At 40.9% G+C, this 20,430-nt stretch overlaps 2 protein-coding genes across 3 annotated transcripts; one reads left to right on the top strand and one right to left on the bottom strand.

Annotated features, from left to right (window-relative positions):
- The first annotated feature begins 3,792 nt into the window (after nt 1–3,792).
- On the top strand, nt 3,793–15,710 carry LOC129238466 (odorant receptor 67c). The gene is made up of 4 exons (XM_054873492.1): nt 3,793–4,730; nt 4,807–5,005; nt 10,076–10,231; nt 15,598–15,710. The coding sequence occupies exons 1-4, from the start codon at nt 3,940–3,942 to the stop codon at nt 15,661–15,663; spliced, it is 1,212 nt and encodes a 403-aa protein (XP_054729467.1). The 5' UTR covers nt 3,793–3,939; the 3' UTR covers nt 15,664–15,710.
- LOC129238467 (venom allergen 5.02-like) lies at nt 15,701–19,743 on the bottom strand. Of its 2 annotated transcripts, none has more exons than XM_054873493.1 (3): nt 19,491–19,743; nt 18,923–19,434; nt 15,701–15,986 (listed from the first exon to the last, which is right to left on the bottom strand). In XM_054873493.1, the coding sequence occupies exons 1-3, from the start codon at nt 19,629–19,631 to the stop codon at nt 15,719–15,721; spliced, it is 921 nt and encodes a 306-aa protein (XP_054729468.1). In that variant the 5' UTR covers nt 19,632–19,743; the 3' UTR covers nt 15,701–15,718. The 2 variants fall into 2 exon arrangements, with proteins under 2 accessions (XP_054729468.1, XP_054729469.1); XM_054873494.1 differs by having other exon boundaries at nt 18,923–19,431.
- Between the last annotated feature and the right edge of the window lie 687 nt (nt 19,744–20,430).

Here is a 20,430-nt window from a genome sequence, read left to right as displayed (position 1 = left end):
TTTTCTTATTCATTGGTGGCCACAATAGCTTAACTGCTACGCATGTGCCCTGATCTCTCCATGACCCATAGGCCTCTTGGATAATGTTTTTTTTGATTATTAGTTTGCTCGTGGCCATAGGTATTCCAATGATATTTCTATCACTGAGCAGTTGAAGAGTAGTACCTTTCTCGGCTAGCTCATTGGCTTTACAATTTCCCTCATTATTTTTCGACACTAATATCATTAGGGACAAGATAATCCGCTCCATCAAAGCCCTCTACGAGAACTCCGAATTGGCAGTTCTTCACAAAGGCGATATCAGCGATCCATTCACTACCAACGCAGGCGTAAGGCAACCTGTCGTTGATGACGTCATGAGTCAACTGACTCTCCCAAAAAAGGCATCGTATGGAGTCTCAGCAGACATCCTCTCTCATAAACTCTGCGACGTGCAAGCGAAGGCGGACAGACAAATTGCGCTGGCACACACTGTCGGACTGGAGGTCCACATCGTCAAGACCAAGACTATGAGAGTTAAGCACAATAACGTAAGGCAGTTATTGGTTGACGGATGTCGAAAGCTTCTGCTACCTCGGCCTCATCGCGGTAGAGGGTGGAGAAGATGAAGACGTCAACTGCAGACTAAACAAAGCAAGGCCTGTATTCGGGTGAACGCATATAATATGGGGAGTTCGCAAATCTCCAAGCGCACTAAACTACGAATATTTGGCTCATGCGTAAAGGCAGTATTGTTGTACGGAAGCGAAACATCACATCCTCCGCATCATCTGCAGAATATTCTGACCAAACATCATCACTAAGGACACACGGTGGAGATTAACGAACGAGGAATCCATGGGGGAATCAAATGCAGAAAGTGGCGATGGATAGGTAACACACTGAGAAAACGACCAGATAGCATCACGAGGATGGCACTGGAATGGAACCCGCAAGGGGCAAAGGGCGCGGTCGACCAAAAAACACATGGAGAATGTCGATGTTGCGCGAACTAGCAGATGCCGACATCTCATGCAACGGTGCAAAAACAAAGCACAGAACCGTGTACGATGGAAGAGTCTTGTCGAAGCCCTATTCCCCCGAGAGGAGTGAACAAGGAAAATCATTATCGCTGCCTGACTATCCGAGAACGTATTTATAGTAGTTTTTATTACGGCATGCGTATTTGGACAGGTAGCCACTGCCTTTATAGCTAAAACGTCTGCTTGATAAACACTGCAGTAATTTGGTAGTCGAACATAAAATAGTCGACAGCCAACTCTATCGGGTAGTTTGGAGACATCTGTATAGAAATTTATATCCCTCTTCTTCATAACCTTGAGGTTTGCCACTTTCTTCTTGAGGATATGATCGGTATGCTGCATACTCGCATAAAACAAACGCAATATCTCCTAATACAATTTTGAAGTGCTATCAATGATTCCTGACTGGATATTTTTCATTGGAGGATGAGCCGTTCTTTCCGATGGACAAAATCTTCAGCTGACGAGATAAATGTGGCCCTGGTGGACGCAAGTGGCATAAAAATTATAACTATTGAGTTGGGTTGGAAACCAGTGACAGTATTGAAATGACGAATATTGCGGCAGTAGTAAGAAATCTGCTCGATGGACAAATTTTGAACGGGAGTTTCGTTCGTGCACGTTTTGCTCAATATTTTCTAAGAACTTTCGAAAATGGAGAGTTAGTCTACTTAAATATCATTGCAGCAGGTGACGAAGCTTGGTTTTATAAGTACGACCCGGAAACTAAACTGAACTAAACAGCAGTAAATGGTGTACAGCCCACCCGTTAAGTCAGGCAACAAAAATTAGCAACGAAAGTGGCTTAGCTCACCTAGCAAAAATGATGAGTGATATTCGTCCACCGTAGCCGAGTGGGTTGACGCGTGACTACCATTCGGGAAACATAGGTTCGAATCTCCGTGAAACATCAAAATGAATAAAAATTTATTTGTTTCTAATAGCGGTCGCCTTCGGCAGGCAATGGCGAACCTCCGAGTGTATTTCTACCAAGAAAAAGCTCCTCACAAAGAAATCTTTGTCGTTCGGAGTCGACCTAAAACTGTAGATCCCCCCATTAGTGGAACAACATCAAGACGCACGCCACAAATAGGAGGAGAAGCTCAGCCAAACACCTAACATAAGTGTACGCACCAGTTATTTTTATATTTTACCAACTTCAGACCGCTCGCGCAGCTCATGCATGGGCATCAGCTGTCTGTTAGTTGGCTAAACGGCAGTCCAGAGTGTTGTTTACAAGCGCGAGGAAGCATTTTGTCGAGAGTAAACGTGAAAAAAGAAAATCAGTAATGGATTTCAAACTTAATAGTGTGATTGCATTATATTTCGCTGAAAAATCACAACCAGCGATTATTCGAGAAGTCGAGCGCAAAAGGTGTAAATAAAAGTTTTGTTTATCGCACCATTACTCATTATAATGACACTGGCAGCATTGCGAAACGCCATGGAGGTGGTCATCAAAAGACTGCAAGTCACGTGAAATGGTTCAAAAAGTGAAGAAACAACTTGAACGAAATTCCCAACGAAGTGCCAATCAAATCGCGAAAAAACTGAAAATATCTGACCGTAGCATACCCCGCATACTGAAAAATCATCTCAAAGTCAAGTCTTACGAGATCCAAAAGGCGCATGATCTCACACGAAAGCAGCAACAAGTCAGACTTGAGAGAGGGAAGGAGTTGCTTCGCTTGATCGGCCAATTTCCGAACATTGTATTTTTGGCGAGAAAATTTTTCAAATTGAGCATTTGGTAAACTCCCAAAACGATAGGGTTTATTTAACCGATCGTTCATACGAGAAATTGAGTCACCGGTTTGCCACCAGGAGGTAGCGCCCGCCACAGGTAATGGCTTGGGCCGCTGTAGCCGCAGATGGACGCTCTCCAATCATTTTCATCGAGCCTGGCGTCAAGGTAAATGTGAAATAATATCAGGATAGAGGTTCTAGAGGTTGCTTTGAAGCCGTTGACAGACAAATATTTCGGTGGCAGACCATGGATGTTTCAACAGGCCTCGGCACCGTCTCACAAAGCTTGAGTGAACCAAGAATGGCTAAAAACCAACGTTCCGAGCTTCATAACGTCCACACAAAGACTCTCAAATTCACCAGACGCGAATCCGATGGATTGTTCTCTTTGGGCCATTTTGTAGAGCAAGGTGCGAGTCTCGAGTTGCTGAAAAAAGCCATTAATGGCGAGTGGGCCAAAATACGCGCAAGTCACATTCGGGCAGCTTGCGGTTCGTTTCACACCCATAGTAAAGGCAAAAGGTGGTCATATCGAGCAAAAGTTAACTGATTCTTAATTTTGTATTATTTTCACACAATTTTTACTTTGAATTGAATAAAAGTAATTTTTCAAACTAAATTTATGGCCTTTTTAATTGCTTACACTTCGAGTGCCGGACCTGTAGTAATTTTATTGCGCTTTCTGACATGGAAGAAATTCGTCTGACGCCATATTCGCCGGAACTGGTACCATACGAGCTTAGATTATTTCCAAAAATTAGGGAAAGTTTGAAGGGAGCAAAGCAGAGATAATTAAGATCGGCTAATATAGAGCTTAAGAAGCAAAAAAAACGTGATTTTCAGAACTACTTTCAACAGACGATCTACTGATTAAAGAAACGTATTGAAATATATTATGATTATCTGTAAAAGACAAAAAATCTTCATTAGATCCAAAATATCAAATTAAAAAAATTTTTGCTGGTTTCTCTTCCATACAGTTAACCGAACTTTTGTCGGTCTCCTTGCACGTGCATACAATATGAAGTCACTTTACAATTGCGTATAAATACTTCTGCACAAAAAACACGCATTTATTTCCAGTGTGCATTTCACTTGTTTCCCAGTTGTTTTTAATCTAGAGGATATCCTCATCAACTGTACATCCGTGCTCCGCCTGAGTCGAACAAGCATGCAGCCGGTAGATCGCACTTTCAAAGATTTCATACGCATCCCAGTCATCTTTTACCAGACGATCGGTGAGGATTTGTACGAGCATCGCTCTTCCAATCGTATACGTCGGTGGCTGCTCAAGCTACTACTCTACGTCGGCTTCTTCAACTTCAATCTGTTTGTTGCAGGTGAGATCATCTTCTTCATAAAAGCTTTAAGCTCTTATGCTACGGTTTTGGAGGCCACCGGCGTAGCGCCTTGCATTGGTTTCTCACTTGTTGCCGATTTTAAGCAGATCGCTTTGGCAGCACATCGCGAAACATTGCGCCAACATTTAGATCAAATGGAAGAGATGTTTCCGAAAGGCATTGAGCTGCAAGCTGCTTACAAACTACCGCAGCGTGAACGTGTTATGCGTCGTATAATGGGGATTTTTGCCTTGCTTTGTTTCGCTTACACCTCTACGTTCAGCCTTTATCCGGCTCTTAAAGCTAGTGTGCAGTATTGGCTGTTGGGCGCGCCCGAGTATGAGCGTGGTTTCGGCTTCGCCATATGGTATCCATATAATCCAACCGAAAATAATTGGGTCTATTGGCTCACGTATATGGGCCAAGCGCATGGCTCATATTTGGCTGGTGTAGCCTTTCTCTCTGCCGACCTCGTACTGGTGGCTTCGGTGACACAACTTTGCATGCATTTTGATTTTATTTCTCGTTGCTTGGAAGAGTTTGGTGGCGCAACGAAAATGAATGCACAGAAGGATTTGGAATATTTGCAAGCATTGGTGGTGAAACATGCCAAATGTCTGGAGTGAGTTGGGGAATGCGATATGCATGGATGCGATATTAAAATGCTTTGACATGTTTTTTGCTTCGTTTTGTTTCAGACTGTCCGAACATGTTAACAGCATTTTCAGCTTCTCTTTGCTATTGAATTTTCTAACCGCTTCGTTGACAATCTGCTTTATTGGATTTCAAGTGACCGCCTCATCTACAGAAGACATTGTGAAATATGTTATTTTTCTAACAGCTTCATTGGTGCAAGTCTTAGTGGTCTGCTATTATGGCGATGAGTTAATGACGGCGGTAAGTACAATAAAAACACATACATAGATACCCAAGTACCAAAAATGCACATAAATTACCAGTAAAAAACAAAAATGGAAACGACAGGAGTGTGTTCCGATAACTTCGAGTTTATTTATTCAAAATAGCCCCCTCTAGTCTCGATACACTGTTTTGCGCGATCTGAAAGCTTTTCGAAAGAGTGTTTCAGGTCATTGACCGGAATTTCCTTCAGGATGTCGGTAACAGCTTTTTGGATGACTTCTACGGACGCAAAACGTTTTCCTTTCATGGCCAAATGCAATTTTCTCAATAGGTAGAAGTCACAGAGAGCCATATTAGGCGAATACGGTGAGAGATACATGGTTAAAATGCGATTTCTAATCAAAAAATCAGTCACAAGAGTGGATCTATAAGATGGTTCATTATCATGCAATAAGCGCCAGCTTCCTCCTTTGCGGTATTCAGGGCGTATTCGACCAATGCTATGCAACAAACGCTTCAAAACGCCAAGGTAGAAAATTGCATTGAGGGTTGGGCCCTTTGGTATGAGCCTCTTGTCGACAATTTCCTTAGAATTGTAAAAACAAATGAGCATGGACTTGATTTTTGACTTCTCCAAACGCGATTTTTTGGTAGTGGCTCGTCTGGAGCCTTCCATTCGGCACTTTGACGCTTAGTTTCAGGTTCATGTTGAAAACACCACGTTTCATCACCCGTTACAATGTTTTAATGGAAGTTCTCGTCTTTTCTCGCCTGTTTAATGAGGTCTTTCGAATGTTGAATTCTGAGCAATTTTTGGTCCACACAAATAGAGACACAAGAAGACGCGCCTATAGCATTAAAGCTGGCTACAAATATGGTGGACCCAGACGTAGGTGAATAGAATTGGTCCTTTATGGATGCCGTTCTGGGCCCTCCCGAAGTAATATAGAAAGCAGTTCCGGGAAAGGTGTCTCCCCAGAAGTAGAGGAGGGATCGTTTTAGTGGCCACACCACACGACGCAGTAGACGGCGGTCGCTGTAAGTGCGAAGGCATTTTGAACCCTACCTCAGCCACCAAAAAAAAAAAACTCTCCGACTACCTGGTATACATTTGGGTGCAATCTTTCAAATCTTTGAATTAAGACTTAGTTTGGCAGTTAATTTTCCTTTTCCTCCCAAACTAACTCGTTTGATTTCATTTGATGTACTTGGCGAAGACGCTTACCCATATGTTGTTGGACATGACCCATGCATCCTTTCTTCTTTACAACGAGGCTTCGGTACGGCTGAGCATTTGTGATACTAGAAAAAGTTTTTATATCACCGTCACCTATGTAATATTAATATTTAACCCCATGGTTTTCTAATGATCTCCGAAACATTTCCACAGCACTCGTCCCATTTTCTCAGAGCTACCTTTGTGATTTGCTGCACAATTTTCGTGATGATTTTCTAACCACTATTCATACTCAGCCGTACCTTTGTGCTTTTCGTGAATTTCGCACTCTTTGCATTGTCTGCTTTTTACCAAACAGTCGACAACTGTTTGGTCCTGAGAAATAACCAATAAATGTTGTGACTCCGAAAAACGAAGAAAAGCCTTTCGTGATCCAAGTACCATCTCAGGATTCAATAATTCCATCCTTAGATAATTGTAATTTATCTTGATTGGTAGATTCTTAAATTTTTCTTCAGCAGCAACTTTCATAGATGCTTTAGCAACGGTTGCTGAAGCTTCTTCAATATTTTTCATAACTAAACCAAAGCTTGTTTGTGCGATGCCATGATGCCAGGCTTCTTCTTCTTCTAAGGCTTCTGCGCTTCTTGTCTACTTTCTCTTATCTACACGTACACAACAGGCACGGTGATTCACAGCTTATTTGATGCAGCCAAAAAAAAAAATGATTAAAATATCAAATATATTTTATGGTACTTCCATTACAGAAAAAAATCATATATTTTTTTATTGTTAAATAACATGTTTTATTTAATAACAAAAAATGTTTCTTCATAAGAAAGATATGGCAAATTAAAATAATTCAGTTACAGTTTTGAGGTCACAGCTTAAATGATGCACTACATTAAAAGTATTCCCAAACATAAACACATTAATATTTCGATTTCATAATTATGTCTTCTACTTAGTGGGTTATCCCTTTTGATTCAGAATAGCTTTTAATCAAAAATTCACAGATTCTACAAGATTTGCTGTATAATCGGAACTAATTATATCCCATTCTTCTTGTAGGCCCGTTTCAGATCAGAAGCAATAGAAATATTGTGGTTCCTTATTTATTTTCCAGCACTGACCACTCAATTACGTTGAGATTTGGTGGTCACTGTTAAATAATAACAGCAATTGATTTTTTTTATTTATAATTTGGTCGTCAATATTCAATACAAATACCTCAGTAGCAAGTCCAATTCCCTGCATTGTCAATTATGACCTGGCACCGTCTGGGCATACTTTCCACTAGTTTTTCTGCATATTCTATCGGAAGAGACTTCCAAATTTCCGAATTTGTCAAGAAAGTTGATCTAAATTACATGGCTTGCGTCTGCAAAGCCACATTTTCATCAGAGCCCAAACATTTTCTATGGGATTTGCATACGGTGACTGAGATGGCCAATCTAAAGTGACAACTCCGTTTTGCGCCTTTCACTCGCTACACGCTCAACACCGATGTTTCGGATCGTTGTCCTCTTGAAGGGTCCATCTTTCATTTTTCTTGATATACCATTGCTTAGCAGATGGTAACAAAGCCTTTTGATATATTTTATTCATTTTTTCTGCATTTACATTCGCGGTAAATAAGAACAAAGTACCGAAACCTTTGTTTGAGAAGCACCCCCAAACATGGACCTTGACGGGGTGTTTAACAGTCCGTTGAAGCATCCTACTCTCGGAAATGCCCAGAAGGAGGATTCATCAGAAAAAATACGTTGCTCCAATCGCGGTTCAAGTTTTCCTTCGCCCATTCCACTCGTTTTTCAACGTGTTTTGCACTCAACATTGGTATTTTCCAAAGTACTGCGATATTTCAGTTTATTGGCAATCAAATGCCTGCGAATCGTTCCGTAAGATAAGTCAACAAGTTTTGCTTTCAATTTCACAGCAACTCCACGTTAAGTCAAAGTTGGATCTTTCGAGAACAATGCGAGAATCTTTTTTTCGTCTTTTTTTGAGACTTTGCTTGCACTTCCGCGATCAGGAAAATCATCAACGTTGCCGACCTTTTTATAGCATTTTATCCACTTGCTAACGAACTGCTTCGACTTTCCCATATATTTCGCAGCTGCAGTTTGCGCTAATTTCGAAAAACCACTCAATTGAAGACTAAATTTGACAGACAGCTGACTTTTTACAAAAAGAATGAAGGACTGAGGTGCTCTCCATGTCATAGAAAAAGAAACAGGACGCTCTGATTTTTTATCTAATATACGTGTAACAGTGACCACGCGCTTATGTAACAGACTGTAAGTATTTTTCGACTTCGTTCGTTAATTTTGGAGCGCTTAAATCGGTTTTTTTTTTACTTTGCGAACAGTCCACGACTTATCTGCATCATTAAATATCTGCCATTATCTTCTATTTTTTCCAAATTTTTTGTTGGCTTTTGCCCTCTTTATAATGACGAATAACGTCTTCCTTTTTTCAGGTGAGGTCCGTTTTCCCATTTACAAAAAAAATAAATTTTTTTAAATTTTTTTTACAAACATTTTTTGAGAATGACTTAAGATGCTAAGCTAAACATAAAAAATACATTTCACCGTTATTGCATTCTCAGAGGAAATATAAAATACACTGCATCATTTAAGCTGTGAGCATATTTCGATGAGAAAACTATTTGTTGCTATATTTTTTCAGCAAACAAATGTTATTGTTCTTTCTGCAGTGGTAAACAGTACAAACTTCAAAAGAATAGCCATCGCCAGCGACACATTTTTACCATCTCTCAGGCAATTTGTGGATGCCGCGCCAAAAAAATTCGCCGTTTTTAGCCGCAAACTAATCATCGAGCCATTTTTTGGCTTCTTCGTGAGAATTGAAGCGCTGCTCGAAAAGTGCGTGGCCCAACGATGCAAACAAATGATAACCGGAAGGCGCCAAATCTGGTGAGTAAGCCGCATGCATCAGCGGTTCCCAATCGTATGTCTCCACCAATTCCCGGGTCGCTCTTGTTCGATGTGGCGGTGCATTGTCATCAAGAAAAATTCCTTTGTGACGCCGACCGGCATATTCTGGGCGTTTTCGGTGTATAGCGCTGTTCAAATCGGCCAATTGTCGTTGGTAGCGTGTACCGTCAACTGTTTCACCTGGTTTTAATAGCTCGTACCAAATCATACTACGCTGATCCCAGAAAACACACAGCATTGCCTTGCGGCCGAAGCGATTTGGTTTGGCCGTTGTTTTTGGCTTGTGGCCGGGTGGACCATACGATCGTTTACGCTTGGGATTGGAGAAATACACCCATTTTTCATCACCTGTAACGATTCGATGCAAAAAAGACTTCCTCTTGAACCGGGAGAGCAGCATTTCGCAAGTGGTTTCACGATGTCCGCTAATTGTAGTTTGGAGACACGAAATTCCACATTTTTAAGAGCGACAAAAATGCATTGTTGTATGAAACGTAACGAACAATGAACTGAATATTGTTGACAGATGACGGACGAAAAAAACCAGACATTTGGGAAGGTTTAAATATGCTCTTAGCGACATCTATGAACTAATAGCTGAAAGTCTCATTTCATAGGTATATACCTACATATCTCATTAAAAGTCGTATACATTTTTTTTATTAAATTTAATAAACATCGTCCCATTTCCTTTATTCTAAACCTGCCTTGTATTACATGCATCAAATAAGTTGTGTCACTGTATATTAAATCCGTTTACACTGAAAACATTGTAAAAAAATAGCTGCATGTGTATTCAAGCTATTCAATAATATAAAAATGTAACCGTATCAACGCACGCGGGTCTGTTTACTACGAGTATTGTAATATTTAAAATATGATTTACTTTATTAAATTTACTGTATTGCTTGCATTATTGAAACGTCTTCGTTAACTTCACATATCAATTCATGTTTCACAATTTTATAGAGTTTACGCGTCGGAGATGCTGCCTATAATCAAAATTGGTTCGATTGCGACAAGCGCTACAAATGGCTTCTGACTATAATAATAATGCGCAGCCAGAAACCAGCCTCTATTCGCGCACCTACATTTCCGCCAATTTCATTTCGCACTTACATGAAGGTGAGTAGAGTTTTAATAGAAGGAACTATGCAGAATTATTAAACTTAAGGGTCAAGGGAGTTATTTATAAAAGACCAATTAAGGGCACATAATTGCAGATATTTATGCGAAACGTGCTCCTAAGTAGAGCGGACTAAAAACGCCACACAACAAAAAACTTTTTTTCGAGTTGTTATTATGTTTTTCTTATGTTTTTTTTCCTTGTTCATTCCTCTCTGGCGCATAGAGCCTCGACAAGTCTCTTCCATCGTACACGGTTCTGTACTGTTGCTTTTGCACAGTCGTATGAGATGTCGGCATCTGCTAGTTCGCACAACATCGATCTTCTCCAAATGTTTTTGGTCTACCGCGACCTTTGCTCCCTTGCGGGTTCTAGTCCAGTGCCATTCTTGTTTTGCTATCTGGTGGTTTTCTCAATGTGTGACCTATCCAGCACCACTCTCGGCGTTTGATTTGCCTAAGGATGTGTTCCTCATTCGTTAATCTCCACAGTGCGTCGTTACTGATGGTGTTTGGCCAGAATATTCTGCAGATGATGCGGAGGCATTTGTTGACGAAAGATTGTAGCTTCTGTGTGATGATGGTAGAGACCAGCCATATTTCGCTTCCGTTCAACAATACGGTGCCAAATATTCGTAGTTTAGTGAACCTGGAGATTTGCTAACTCCCCGATACCCTTGCTTTGTTTAGCCTGCAGTTGACATCTTCCACCATCTGCCGCGATGATGCAGCCGAGGTCAAGTAGCGATCAAGGCACTGGTCTCAACGCGCTTCAATTCAAGATATGTTAAAGAACGCAGAAAGTCCCTCTCGTTTATTCAACAACACAACACCAAACTTTGTTGCGTTCCCGGCCACTCTGGAGCGAAGGGAAATGAAAGAGCGCATGAGTGTGCAAGCAAAAGCTCTGAGTTTGACCCACAGCGAGTAGTAGAGGACAAAAGGATTCCTCTAAATGAACCATACACTGCGTTTGTCTTGAGCGTAAATGCTGAAACCAGTAGAAACTGGTCTCTCACTACTAACTGCGGGGTCTCCACAGCGCTCTGGGCAAAATTGAATCTTAGAAGAACAAAATATCTGGTTAGATTCAACAAATCAACTACCAGCGTCCTCACAGGTGTTACAACGGGCCATTGCACCATTGGCCCCTAGCCAGTACATAGAATGGGTATACCTCACAATGACATCTGGTTTGGAGTTGTGGAGATGAAGAAGAAATTGAGTCGGTACAACACCTCCTCTGTGAATGACCTGCACCTAAAAGAAGCCGTGCCAAATATCTTGGCGAGTATTTCTTCGAAGAATTGTTGGCCACCGGCTGTCTTGTGTTAGACAAGCATCTTGGTTAACTTGACCTAAACTATACAAATAATTGAAGACTACTAATGCGGATTTCGTAGAGTAGCTCGACAAGAGATGGGATCCCACACACACTGCCTATTTTTGGAATACCTGGCAAACTAATAAGGCTCGTTAGCGCAACGCTCAGAAATATACAAGCAAAAGTGATCATTCAAGGGAAGCTTCTCTATTGCATTAGGTGTAAAACAAGGTGATGTCTTATCTACAGTCATATTCAATGAGATGCTGCACTTTGCCGTAAGGGGAGTCAACAAAGGTGATACCTGGGCAACTAAAACAACCCAAATATGTGCTTACGCAGATGACATCGCTGTTCTCTCAAGAAATAGGAATGATTTAAGAGAAATGTTCCTAAAAATTAACAAAATGCGAATTGGCCTTTTTGTAAACGAAGGCAAAACCAAATATCTCATGAAATCGAGACGGCCTGCACAGATGTAAAATTTCCATGTGGGAGCCTATACTTTTGAAGCAGTGCAGCATTTTAAGTACCTAGGAGTTATGTTCGCACGTAGCGGTGATTCAGCTTTCGCACTCGCGGATCGCATTAACGCCGCCAACAAAGCGTATTACGCCCACCTTAACTTGTTTAAGTCCCGAGTTTTGTCGGAAGCTACAAATTTAATTATGTACAAGACCCTTATTTGACCAATCCTAACGTATAGTTGTGAGGTATGGACTCTTAAGGTTGATGACTGCACGCAGATTGCCAGCATGGAAAGAAAAAATTTAAGAAAGATCTTGGGCCCAATAAGGATGGATGATGGTACCTACAGAATTCGATTGAACTTTGAACTGAACGATCTAACTCAGAACGAGACAACTCAAAACGTACAGCGTTTTGCTAAAGCGCAGCGCCTAGGATGGCGAGGTCTTGTGATCCGTATGCCTGCTGACTGTACCGTGAAGAAAGCTTTGACCGGAAAGTCAATGGGCGCGAAGGTCAAAGGCAGTCCGAGGAATCGTTGGATAGACGCAGTGGAACACGATCTTAAGAAGTTAGGAATACGTAACTACGAAGCAACAGCTTAAGATAGACCGTTTTGGACAAGCATTTTGAAGGAAGCTTTGACGCACCACGCGTTGTAGCGCTATGAAAGAAGAAGAGCTTATACAGGGTCCACCATATAACTTTACGGAATTAAAAATGCTATAAAAAGAAACTACTCAATATTTTTCCAAACTGTTTTTTTTATTTTGAAGTACAATCCTTCCGGTTAATGATGGAACACAACCTTCATTCATATGGCTCTTGGCTTGGACTTTGTACGGCGTCATACCGAGGTCTTTACCCAAAATTCTTCTCAATGATGTCTCCGAAATGTCCAATTGTTGAGAACGACGGTGAACTGATGTTCCTGGTGATTCACGAACACTCTCGGCCACAGCAGCAATATTTTCGGGTGTACGCGCGGTTTTTGGTCGGTCACGCGTTGGTTTGTCAATAAGCAACCCAGTTTCTCTTACTTTTTTCGCAAAGTAACGCACATACGCTTCATTCGGTGATTTTCTTCTTCCCATTGCCGTACGTAATTTTCGTACACATTCTGCAACATTACCATGATTTTGAAAGTAATGTCGCAATATTTCCCAGCGTTCTTTGTATACTCAACCATTTTCGTTCAGCGGAAGAATAAAACTAATTTTCTGTCAAATCAGATGACAGCTAAGTGTTACCATTCTTCAAAAAATACCTAGTTCAAATCCGTAACGATAGATGGCGGGCCCTATACAAACTCGTACATGAAGCAATATCCAATTCCTACACGAGATTTTTTCTTTTCTTGGCAATGCTAACTATACTACAGGGTTGCCCATATTCGAGGGACCCGACGGATTTGGGTCCACTCCAATCGACGAGGCTTGCCCGCAGGCAACAATCTCTGCGTCAATTGAATCTTATACGGGAATATATGCAAATCAATGCGGATAATTCGTTGTAAAGTGGTCCGAGCAATGCCCAACTGCTGAGAACGGTGATTTTGGGATGTCCTTGGCGACGTCTCAACACTGGCCCGTACAAGAGCAATATTCTCATCCGATCGTCTTGGTCGGTTTTGATTTGGCCTCGTCTTTCGTACAAACGTTTAATGGTGTTCTTAGAAGGCTCAATTATCACATTATTTAATTTTTTATACGCACGTTGAGTTTTCACAATTGACTCCTTTTGTTGAATGTAAATTTCAACGAGTTGGGAGCGCTCGCGTGGCGTGTACTGTTCCATGGTAAAAATTTGCTTGGATTGACGCTTCCAACGCGGTATGTCATTAAGCGATCTCCGGCGATGGGTCCGTCGAATATTGGCAACCCTGTATGTATTCCTTAATACGTGTGCAGTTATTGTAAAATCTCATTTCTCAGTATTGATATAAGGTGGGGCAAAATTAATCACCCCATCGGAAGATTTATAATGATCTCATTTCTCAGTATTGATATAAGGTGGGGCAAAATTAATCACCCCATCGGAAGATTTATAATGTGGCGTCGTACTTCTGAACTACACAGCTGCAGTATAGAAACAGGGAGCGCCTTAAAGCCAAAATAAAAATTTTACTTACTCAAACTCAATTATTTTATTTAGTAAAAAAGGTGTTTAAAATCAAAATTAGATGATTATTATTGTAAAATTTCATTTTTTAGTATAATTTAATATTAATAGGACTATGAATAAGTTCGTTACGGTTTTACAACAGATGGCGTAACTTGATTATTATTCCATCGATCCACATTTCCAAACATTCATTGGAGAGCTACTGTCGTAAGGCACAAACGTCAGTATAAGTTTTTTATTTGAAGCGTAAACAACAATATTTTTACCACACTTGAAAATGTCGAATTTCGTGCCAAATAATGTGTTTTTGCGGGGAATTTTTTAATATGAAGAAAAAAGCAGCCGAAAGTCATCGTATCTTGGTGGAAGTTTATGGTGAGCATGCTCTAGCTGAGCGAACGTGCCAGAAGTGGTTTGCACGCTTTAAAAGTGGTGATTTTGGCTTGGAAGACGGAGAACGCGAGGGTGCGCCGCCAAAGTTCATGGATACCGAATTGGAGGAATTGCTCGATCAAGATCCGGCTCAAACGCAAGAAGAGGTTGCAAAAACTTTGGGAGTTGATCAATCAACCATTTCCAAACGTTTAAAAGCCATGGGAATGATCCGAAAGGTAGGCCATTGGGTGCCGTATGAATTGAAGCCAAGAGACGTTGAACGCCGTTTTATGGCATGCGAACAACTGCTTCAACGGCACAAAAGAAAGGGTTTTTTGCATCGAATTGTGACTGGCGATGAAAAGTGGGTCCATTACGACAATCCAAAACGTCGGGCAACGTATGGATACCCTGGCCATGCTTCAACATCGACGTCGGCGCAGAATATTCATGGCCTGAAGGTTATGCTGTGTATCTGGTGGGACCAGCTGGGTGTTGTGTATTATGAGCTACTGAAACCGAATGAAACGATTACGGGGGATGTCTACCGACGACAATTGATGCGTTTGAGCCGAGCACTGCGAGAAAAACGGCCGCAATACGCCGATAGACACGACAAAGTTATTTTGCAACATGACAATGCTCGGCCACATGTTGCACAAGTGGTCAAAACATACTTAGAAACGCTCAAATGGGATGTCCCACCCCACCCGCCGTATAGTCCAGACCTTGCGCCATCCGATTACTATCTCTTCCGATCGATGCAACATGGCCTGGCTGACCAGCACTTCCGTAATTACGATGAAGTCAAAAAATGGATCGATTCGTGGATTGCGGCAAAACCGACCGAATTTTTCACAAAGGGAATCCGTGAATTGCCAGAAAGATGGGAAAAAGTAGTAGCAAGCGATGGAGAATACTTTGAATATTAAATTTGTAACCATTTTACGTCAATAAAGTTTCAAATTTCGAAAAAAAACCGCACGAACTTAACCATAGTCCTATTATATAAATTTTAATCAAGTAAAGTTTAAAAATCATGAAAAGTACAAAGTTGCATTTCTTCTTCCTGCAGGTTATCAGCATGTCCTACCAGTTTTTTGCATTACTACGCACCACCTACGGCAGGAATCAAAATTAGCTTCATATACGAGTATTACAAGAATATTATAGAGTTTACATTTAAAGGACGACATTTAATTATATTTAATTATTAGAACACAAATTGCAATAAAATAGTTTGTAGTTGAAAACCCAGCAGAGGCTTTAATTCGGCCTGCAGCACAACTCTCTTCATCCGCATCAAGATAGAGATTACGTGAACACATCGATGGAAAGATGAGATCCTTCAGAGGATATTGTGGAGGACAATGTGTGGATGGTTGGCCGTATTCAAACACAATTCCATCGGTATGTCTATAGTAGGGTTCATAAAAGCAAAAAACACAGAAGGTGTGGTCATATCTAAGAGAGAAAGGAGAAATGTTGAAAGATTTTAATATATGTATGTATGTATCTATCATATTTACATATATATAATATGCACCACTATGTGTAAATGTAAGTAAGTATCCTATAAATAGAAATAAAATATACTGGAAGAGATATATTTGTAGACATACAGCCTGCAAGAAAACTACAGAAACTCAAAATATTGAGAAGCTTTGTCTGCTTTTCTTTTGTTTTCGCAATTTTCGTATTTTTTTTTAATAAAAATAAAGTTGTTCTGCAACAAGCTTCATATAAATTAACGCTTAAAACTTTATACAAAATTAGTTTTTAAAATTTAAATTTATTTATAAAAATTCCACTAATTTTCCCCCAAATTTTAAAACTTTTAATCAGAATTTCTGAAAAAAATTAGGGTACGCAGTTTTATAGCCCATTAAATTTTAGTATAATAAAGTGCAAATTTGAAGCTGTTAAAAATTCTAAATGAACCCCGCCAAACTTTAGACCTGGAAAATCCACCAGCGACCAGATATTCACAATACGCCAAGTCTTGGGAAAGATCCATGAAGGGAGAATAGACGCATACCATCTTTTTGCTGATTTTAAAGCTGAAACGCGAGAAGGGTGTAACAGCAGGTGCGGCCCAAGGATCAATACTCGGACCTGAACTTTGGAATATAAGCTACGATGAAATCCTTCGAATAGAGATGCCTGAGGATGTGCATTTAGTGGGATACGCAGATGACATTGCAGCTGTAATAATCGCCCGAAACACTGACGAAGCCAAAAGGAAGTTAAATCAGGTGATGATCCGAGTTCAGGCATGACTAGAAGACTATGGATTAAAGCTGGCCACAGAGGAAACAGAGCTAATCCTTCTAACGAACAGACGTATCCCATTAGAAGTAGACATCTAAGTACTCGATGCCACTTTATCGACAAAAAGAGTGGTCAAATACCTAGGAGTGCAATTAGACACAAGGCCAACTTACTGGGCGCACATAAACCATGGTGCCACAAGAGTTGTCAAAGTAAGCGGCATGTTAAGTAAGCTCATGGCAAACCTTGGAGGTCCAACGAAGAACAAGCGAAAACTTTTAATGGACACGACGAACTCGATTCTCTTATACGGATGCGAAATATGGGCAGATTCGCTAAGGGTGCAATGCCGGCGGAAAACATTGCAATCTGTGCAACGCACCTGCGCTCTCAGAGTGGCTTCGTCATACAGAACAGTATCTGAAGCAGCGGTGTTAGTTATCAGCGGAACCATCCCTATAAGTATTGTAGCACAAGAGTGCAAACGGAGATGGGAGGCAAAAAACACAGGAATCCCAGTACCACGCTTCGCCGATATTAGAGTTCAAACGCTCACACTTTCGCCGCCAAAAGGGAACTCTGAACGGTCCGGTAGATGGACAGCGAGACTAATACCCGATCTAAAAAAGTGGGTAGAAAGAAAGCACGGTGAGGTTAACTATTACCTCACACAGTTTTTGTCCGGGCATGGTATTTGTGGCGAATGGGGAAAGTGAGCCTACCAAACTGCATACTGGAGATACTGAGTATGATGATGCGGAGCACACCTTTAAATGCGAGAGGTGGAACATAGAGAGAACAGATCTACAACGAGCTATTGGTGTATTTACACCTGAACAAATTGTCAAGAAAATTATGATAGACGAAGAAAAAGGGAATGCCGTCGCAAATTTCGTGGAGGATATTATCCGAAAAAAAGAAGCGTGAAATGGAAAGTAATGCTGAAGAGCTTTGAGCATAGGTTTCTCAAAACAGGCGACCCTGGACGCAGGGTGAGTAAGTAAGTGTCCTTTTTAGGACGCCGTCTTAACCCTCTACCTCGAAGCAATGCGGAAGCAGTCCCGGAGTGGAGGGAAACATCCAAGAGAAGAGGAGGGATATTTTTAGTGAAGCCACACACGTACTAGCGACGGTTACTATATGGTGTGCGATGGCATTTTTAACCCAACCTCAGCGCCACAAAAAAAAAAAAGCTGCATTCAGCAGTACAATAAGGAGTTGCCTCTATGTCGCAAAACTAATATGGCTATGCAAAATGACGTTGCTTAATACCTGCAGCTTTGTCAGAATTGTAAAGGTTTGATGCCAAACGAGGTTTCAGACAGAGTGACGCGTGTGACGTCTTTAACTTCGCTTATCGGCGCCCACGTCACAGTTGACAGTTATGATTTCGAGGTTGTAAGAGACTTCGTTTATTTAGGAACTCACATTAATACCGATAATAATGTCTGCCTTGAAATCCAACCTTGCCAACAAGTGCTGCCTTGAACTAAGGAGGCAATTGAGTAGTGAAGTCCTCTCTCGGCGAACAAAACGAGCACTCTACAAGGCGCCCATCATGCCCGTCTTAAAGTATGGCGTAGAAGCTTGGACGATGGCAACATCCGATGAAGCGACGCTTGAGTGTTTGAGAGAAAGATTCTGCAGAAGATTTTTGGATCTTTGCACGTTGGCAACGGCGAATATCGCAGGCGATGGAACGATGAGCTGTATGAGTTTTACGACGACATAGATATAAAGCAGCGAATAAAGATCCAGCGGGTTCGTTGGCTAGGTGAGGTCGTCCGAATGGATACAATCGCTCCGGCTCTAAAGGTATTCGCTGCGGTACTAGCTGCTGGTAGCAGAGGAACACGAAGGTGTTGGAAAGGTCAGGTGGAGAAGGACTTAACTTCACTTGGTGTGTCCAACTGGCACCGGTTATCACGAGAAAGAGACTACTGGCGCGCCTTGTTAAACTCGGCCAAAATCGCGTAAGCGTTTATCGCGCCCATCAAGAAAAAGAATATGACTTTTAAATGGCCATTTGTGAGACATGGCTCTCTAAATATATCAAGTTGAAGTTCTTTAGAACTTTTTACTTCACGATATATAAGTACACACGGAGATTAGGATGTAAATGGGCTTACTTGGCAACACTGCATCCAATTCGAGTAGTCAGAGGATATGCCAAATGTGTAAAATTATTTTCGCCGCTAAGAAAACCCAACTTTAAACTTTCATATGCTTGCGGGTGGGGTGCTTTCATGTAGTCCTTTTCGAAATACCACAAATGCATAGCCATTTGTATTAGCTCAAAAGGTAAATAAAGGGCTTCGACACAAAATCGATTCATTGCCACATACGGTTCCACTTGATTTTGTTCCGTTATATTGAGCAAACGCTCCACAGTCATTGGCATCGTCGTATGCGTACATTCGTCATCCTCGTACGGTTGGCAGAATTTCGCCCAATTTTCCGCCATTTGCGATAATTGTTTGCTCCAATTGATCACCACCATGTTGGTGACATGCATGCGCGTAACAATGCGTTCACGTAAGCCATTATGTGCGAGAATGAGTTGATCGCATAACCCCATGTTTCCCAATTCTCTGTCGCCATAGACCTCATGTGATTTGTAGTTGCAGTTATGACTTTCCTGCTGATTTTCGATAACCCACTGTAGTATTGGTATTTAAAGAGTGAATAAAACCATACCTTTTCACAGAGCGTATGTGCGCGTGTGCCGCAATTCAATTGGCAAAAGTCTGCAGAGAATACACCATTTGCGCGCTGGGACGACAACCCAAAGCATAGGAGGAAGAGCGGCCCAGCAAAAGTTGGACAAGACCAAATCATTCTGAGAAATTTAAACGATTTTGTTATTGATACGATTTCGATGTTATTGCTAGTGAAGCTGAATTCTTTTCAAAACGTTCATAAATTAATTATTTTTATTTACAAAGTAAGGCAAGGCATTGACAACAAGCGCACACAGGAATACAAAATAAAACTTGGTAAGTGAATAAAACAAGATATCTGCCATCTAATTTCAAGAATGGCTGTTAAGGATGTCCGCTGCAGTTGAATATGTTTGTGGGTGAACACTAAAAGGACTTGTGTGAAAATCTATTGGGGGCATGAAAAACCAAATAATAAAAAAGATTTTCCCTAAGGGCGAAAATTCTCAACAACGTAAGCAAAAAATTTGAAAAAAATTAACGCGATTTTCTAGTCTTTTTAAACTTATAGTTAAAATGAATGGGCTATAAAACTGTATACTCAGAAGTTTTCCAAAAATTTTGATTAAAAAGAATTTTTGAGAATTGTGATGACAATTTTCTAAAATTCATTCTATTTTTGTAAATTTTGTGCAAGGTTTAAAACTCTGATTTTTACGGTTTTATTAAACAATGAATTAAAGGGTTTTCCAATAAGAGGTGTTTTTAACGTATAAGATCAATGGTTTCGTTGCTTGTGTGGCACGTAGCGCCGTCCTGTTGAAAATAAACGTTGTTCAGAGCAATACCATCCAATTCCGGCCATAAAAAATCGTTAATCATCCCTCGATAGCGCAAACCACTAACCGTAACTGTTGCTTCAACTTCATTTTCGAAAAAGTACAGGGCTTGATTGAAAAGTAATGGGCCTTCCCGCG

The sequence above is a fragment of the Anastrepha obliqua genome, chromosome 2, assembly GCF_027943255.1.
Source record: "Anastrepha obliqua isolate idAnaObli1 chromosome 2, idAnaObli1_1.0, whole genome shotgun sequence".
In the NCBI taxonomy this organism is placed as follows: Eukaryota; Metazoa; Arthropoda; class Insecta; order Diptera; family Tephritidae; genus Anastrepha; species Anastrepha obliqua.
The sequence above is the reverse complement of the archived record's forward strand: the minus strand, read 5'-3'. Positions and strand labels throughout refer to the sequence as shown.

What these genes read in the sequence shown, in the direction of transcription:
- LOC129238466 (XM_054873492.1), top strand. Translation starts at nt 3,940, where the DNA reads ATGCAGCCGGTAGATCGCACTTTCAAAGATTTCATACGCATCCCAGTC. An exon ending in AAACATGCCAAATGTCTGGA is followed by an intron (nt 4,731 to 4,806) that starts GTGAGTTGGGGA and finishes GTTTTGTTTCAG; the next exon opens with ACTGTCCGAACATGTTAACA. An exon ending in GCGATGAGTTAATGACGGCG is followed by an intron (nt 5,006 to 10,075) that starts GTAAGTACAATA and finishes ACAATTTTATAG; the next exon opens with AGTTTACGCGTCGGAGATGC.
- LOC129238467 (XM_054873493.1), bottom strand. Translation starts at nt 19,631, where the DNA reads ATGATTTGGTCTTGTCCAACTTTTGCTGGGCCGCTCTTCCTCCTATGC. An exon ending in CACATACGCTCTGTGAAAAG is followed by an intron (nt 19,435 to 19,490) that starts GTATGGTTTTAT and finishes ATCGAAAATCAG; the next exon opens with CAGGAAAGTCATAACTGCAA. An exon ending in ATTGGATGCAGTGTTGCCAA is followed by an intron (nt 15,987 to 18,922) that starts GTAAGCCCATTT and finishes TTTCTCTCTTAG; the next exon opens with ATATGACCACACCTTCTGTG.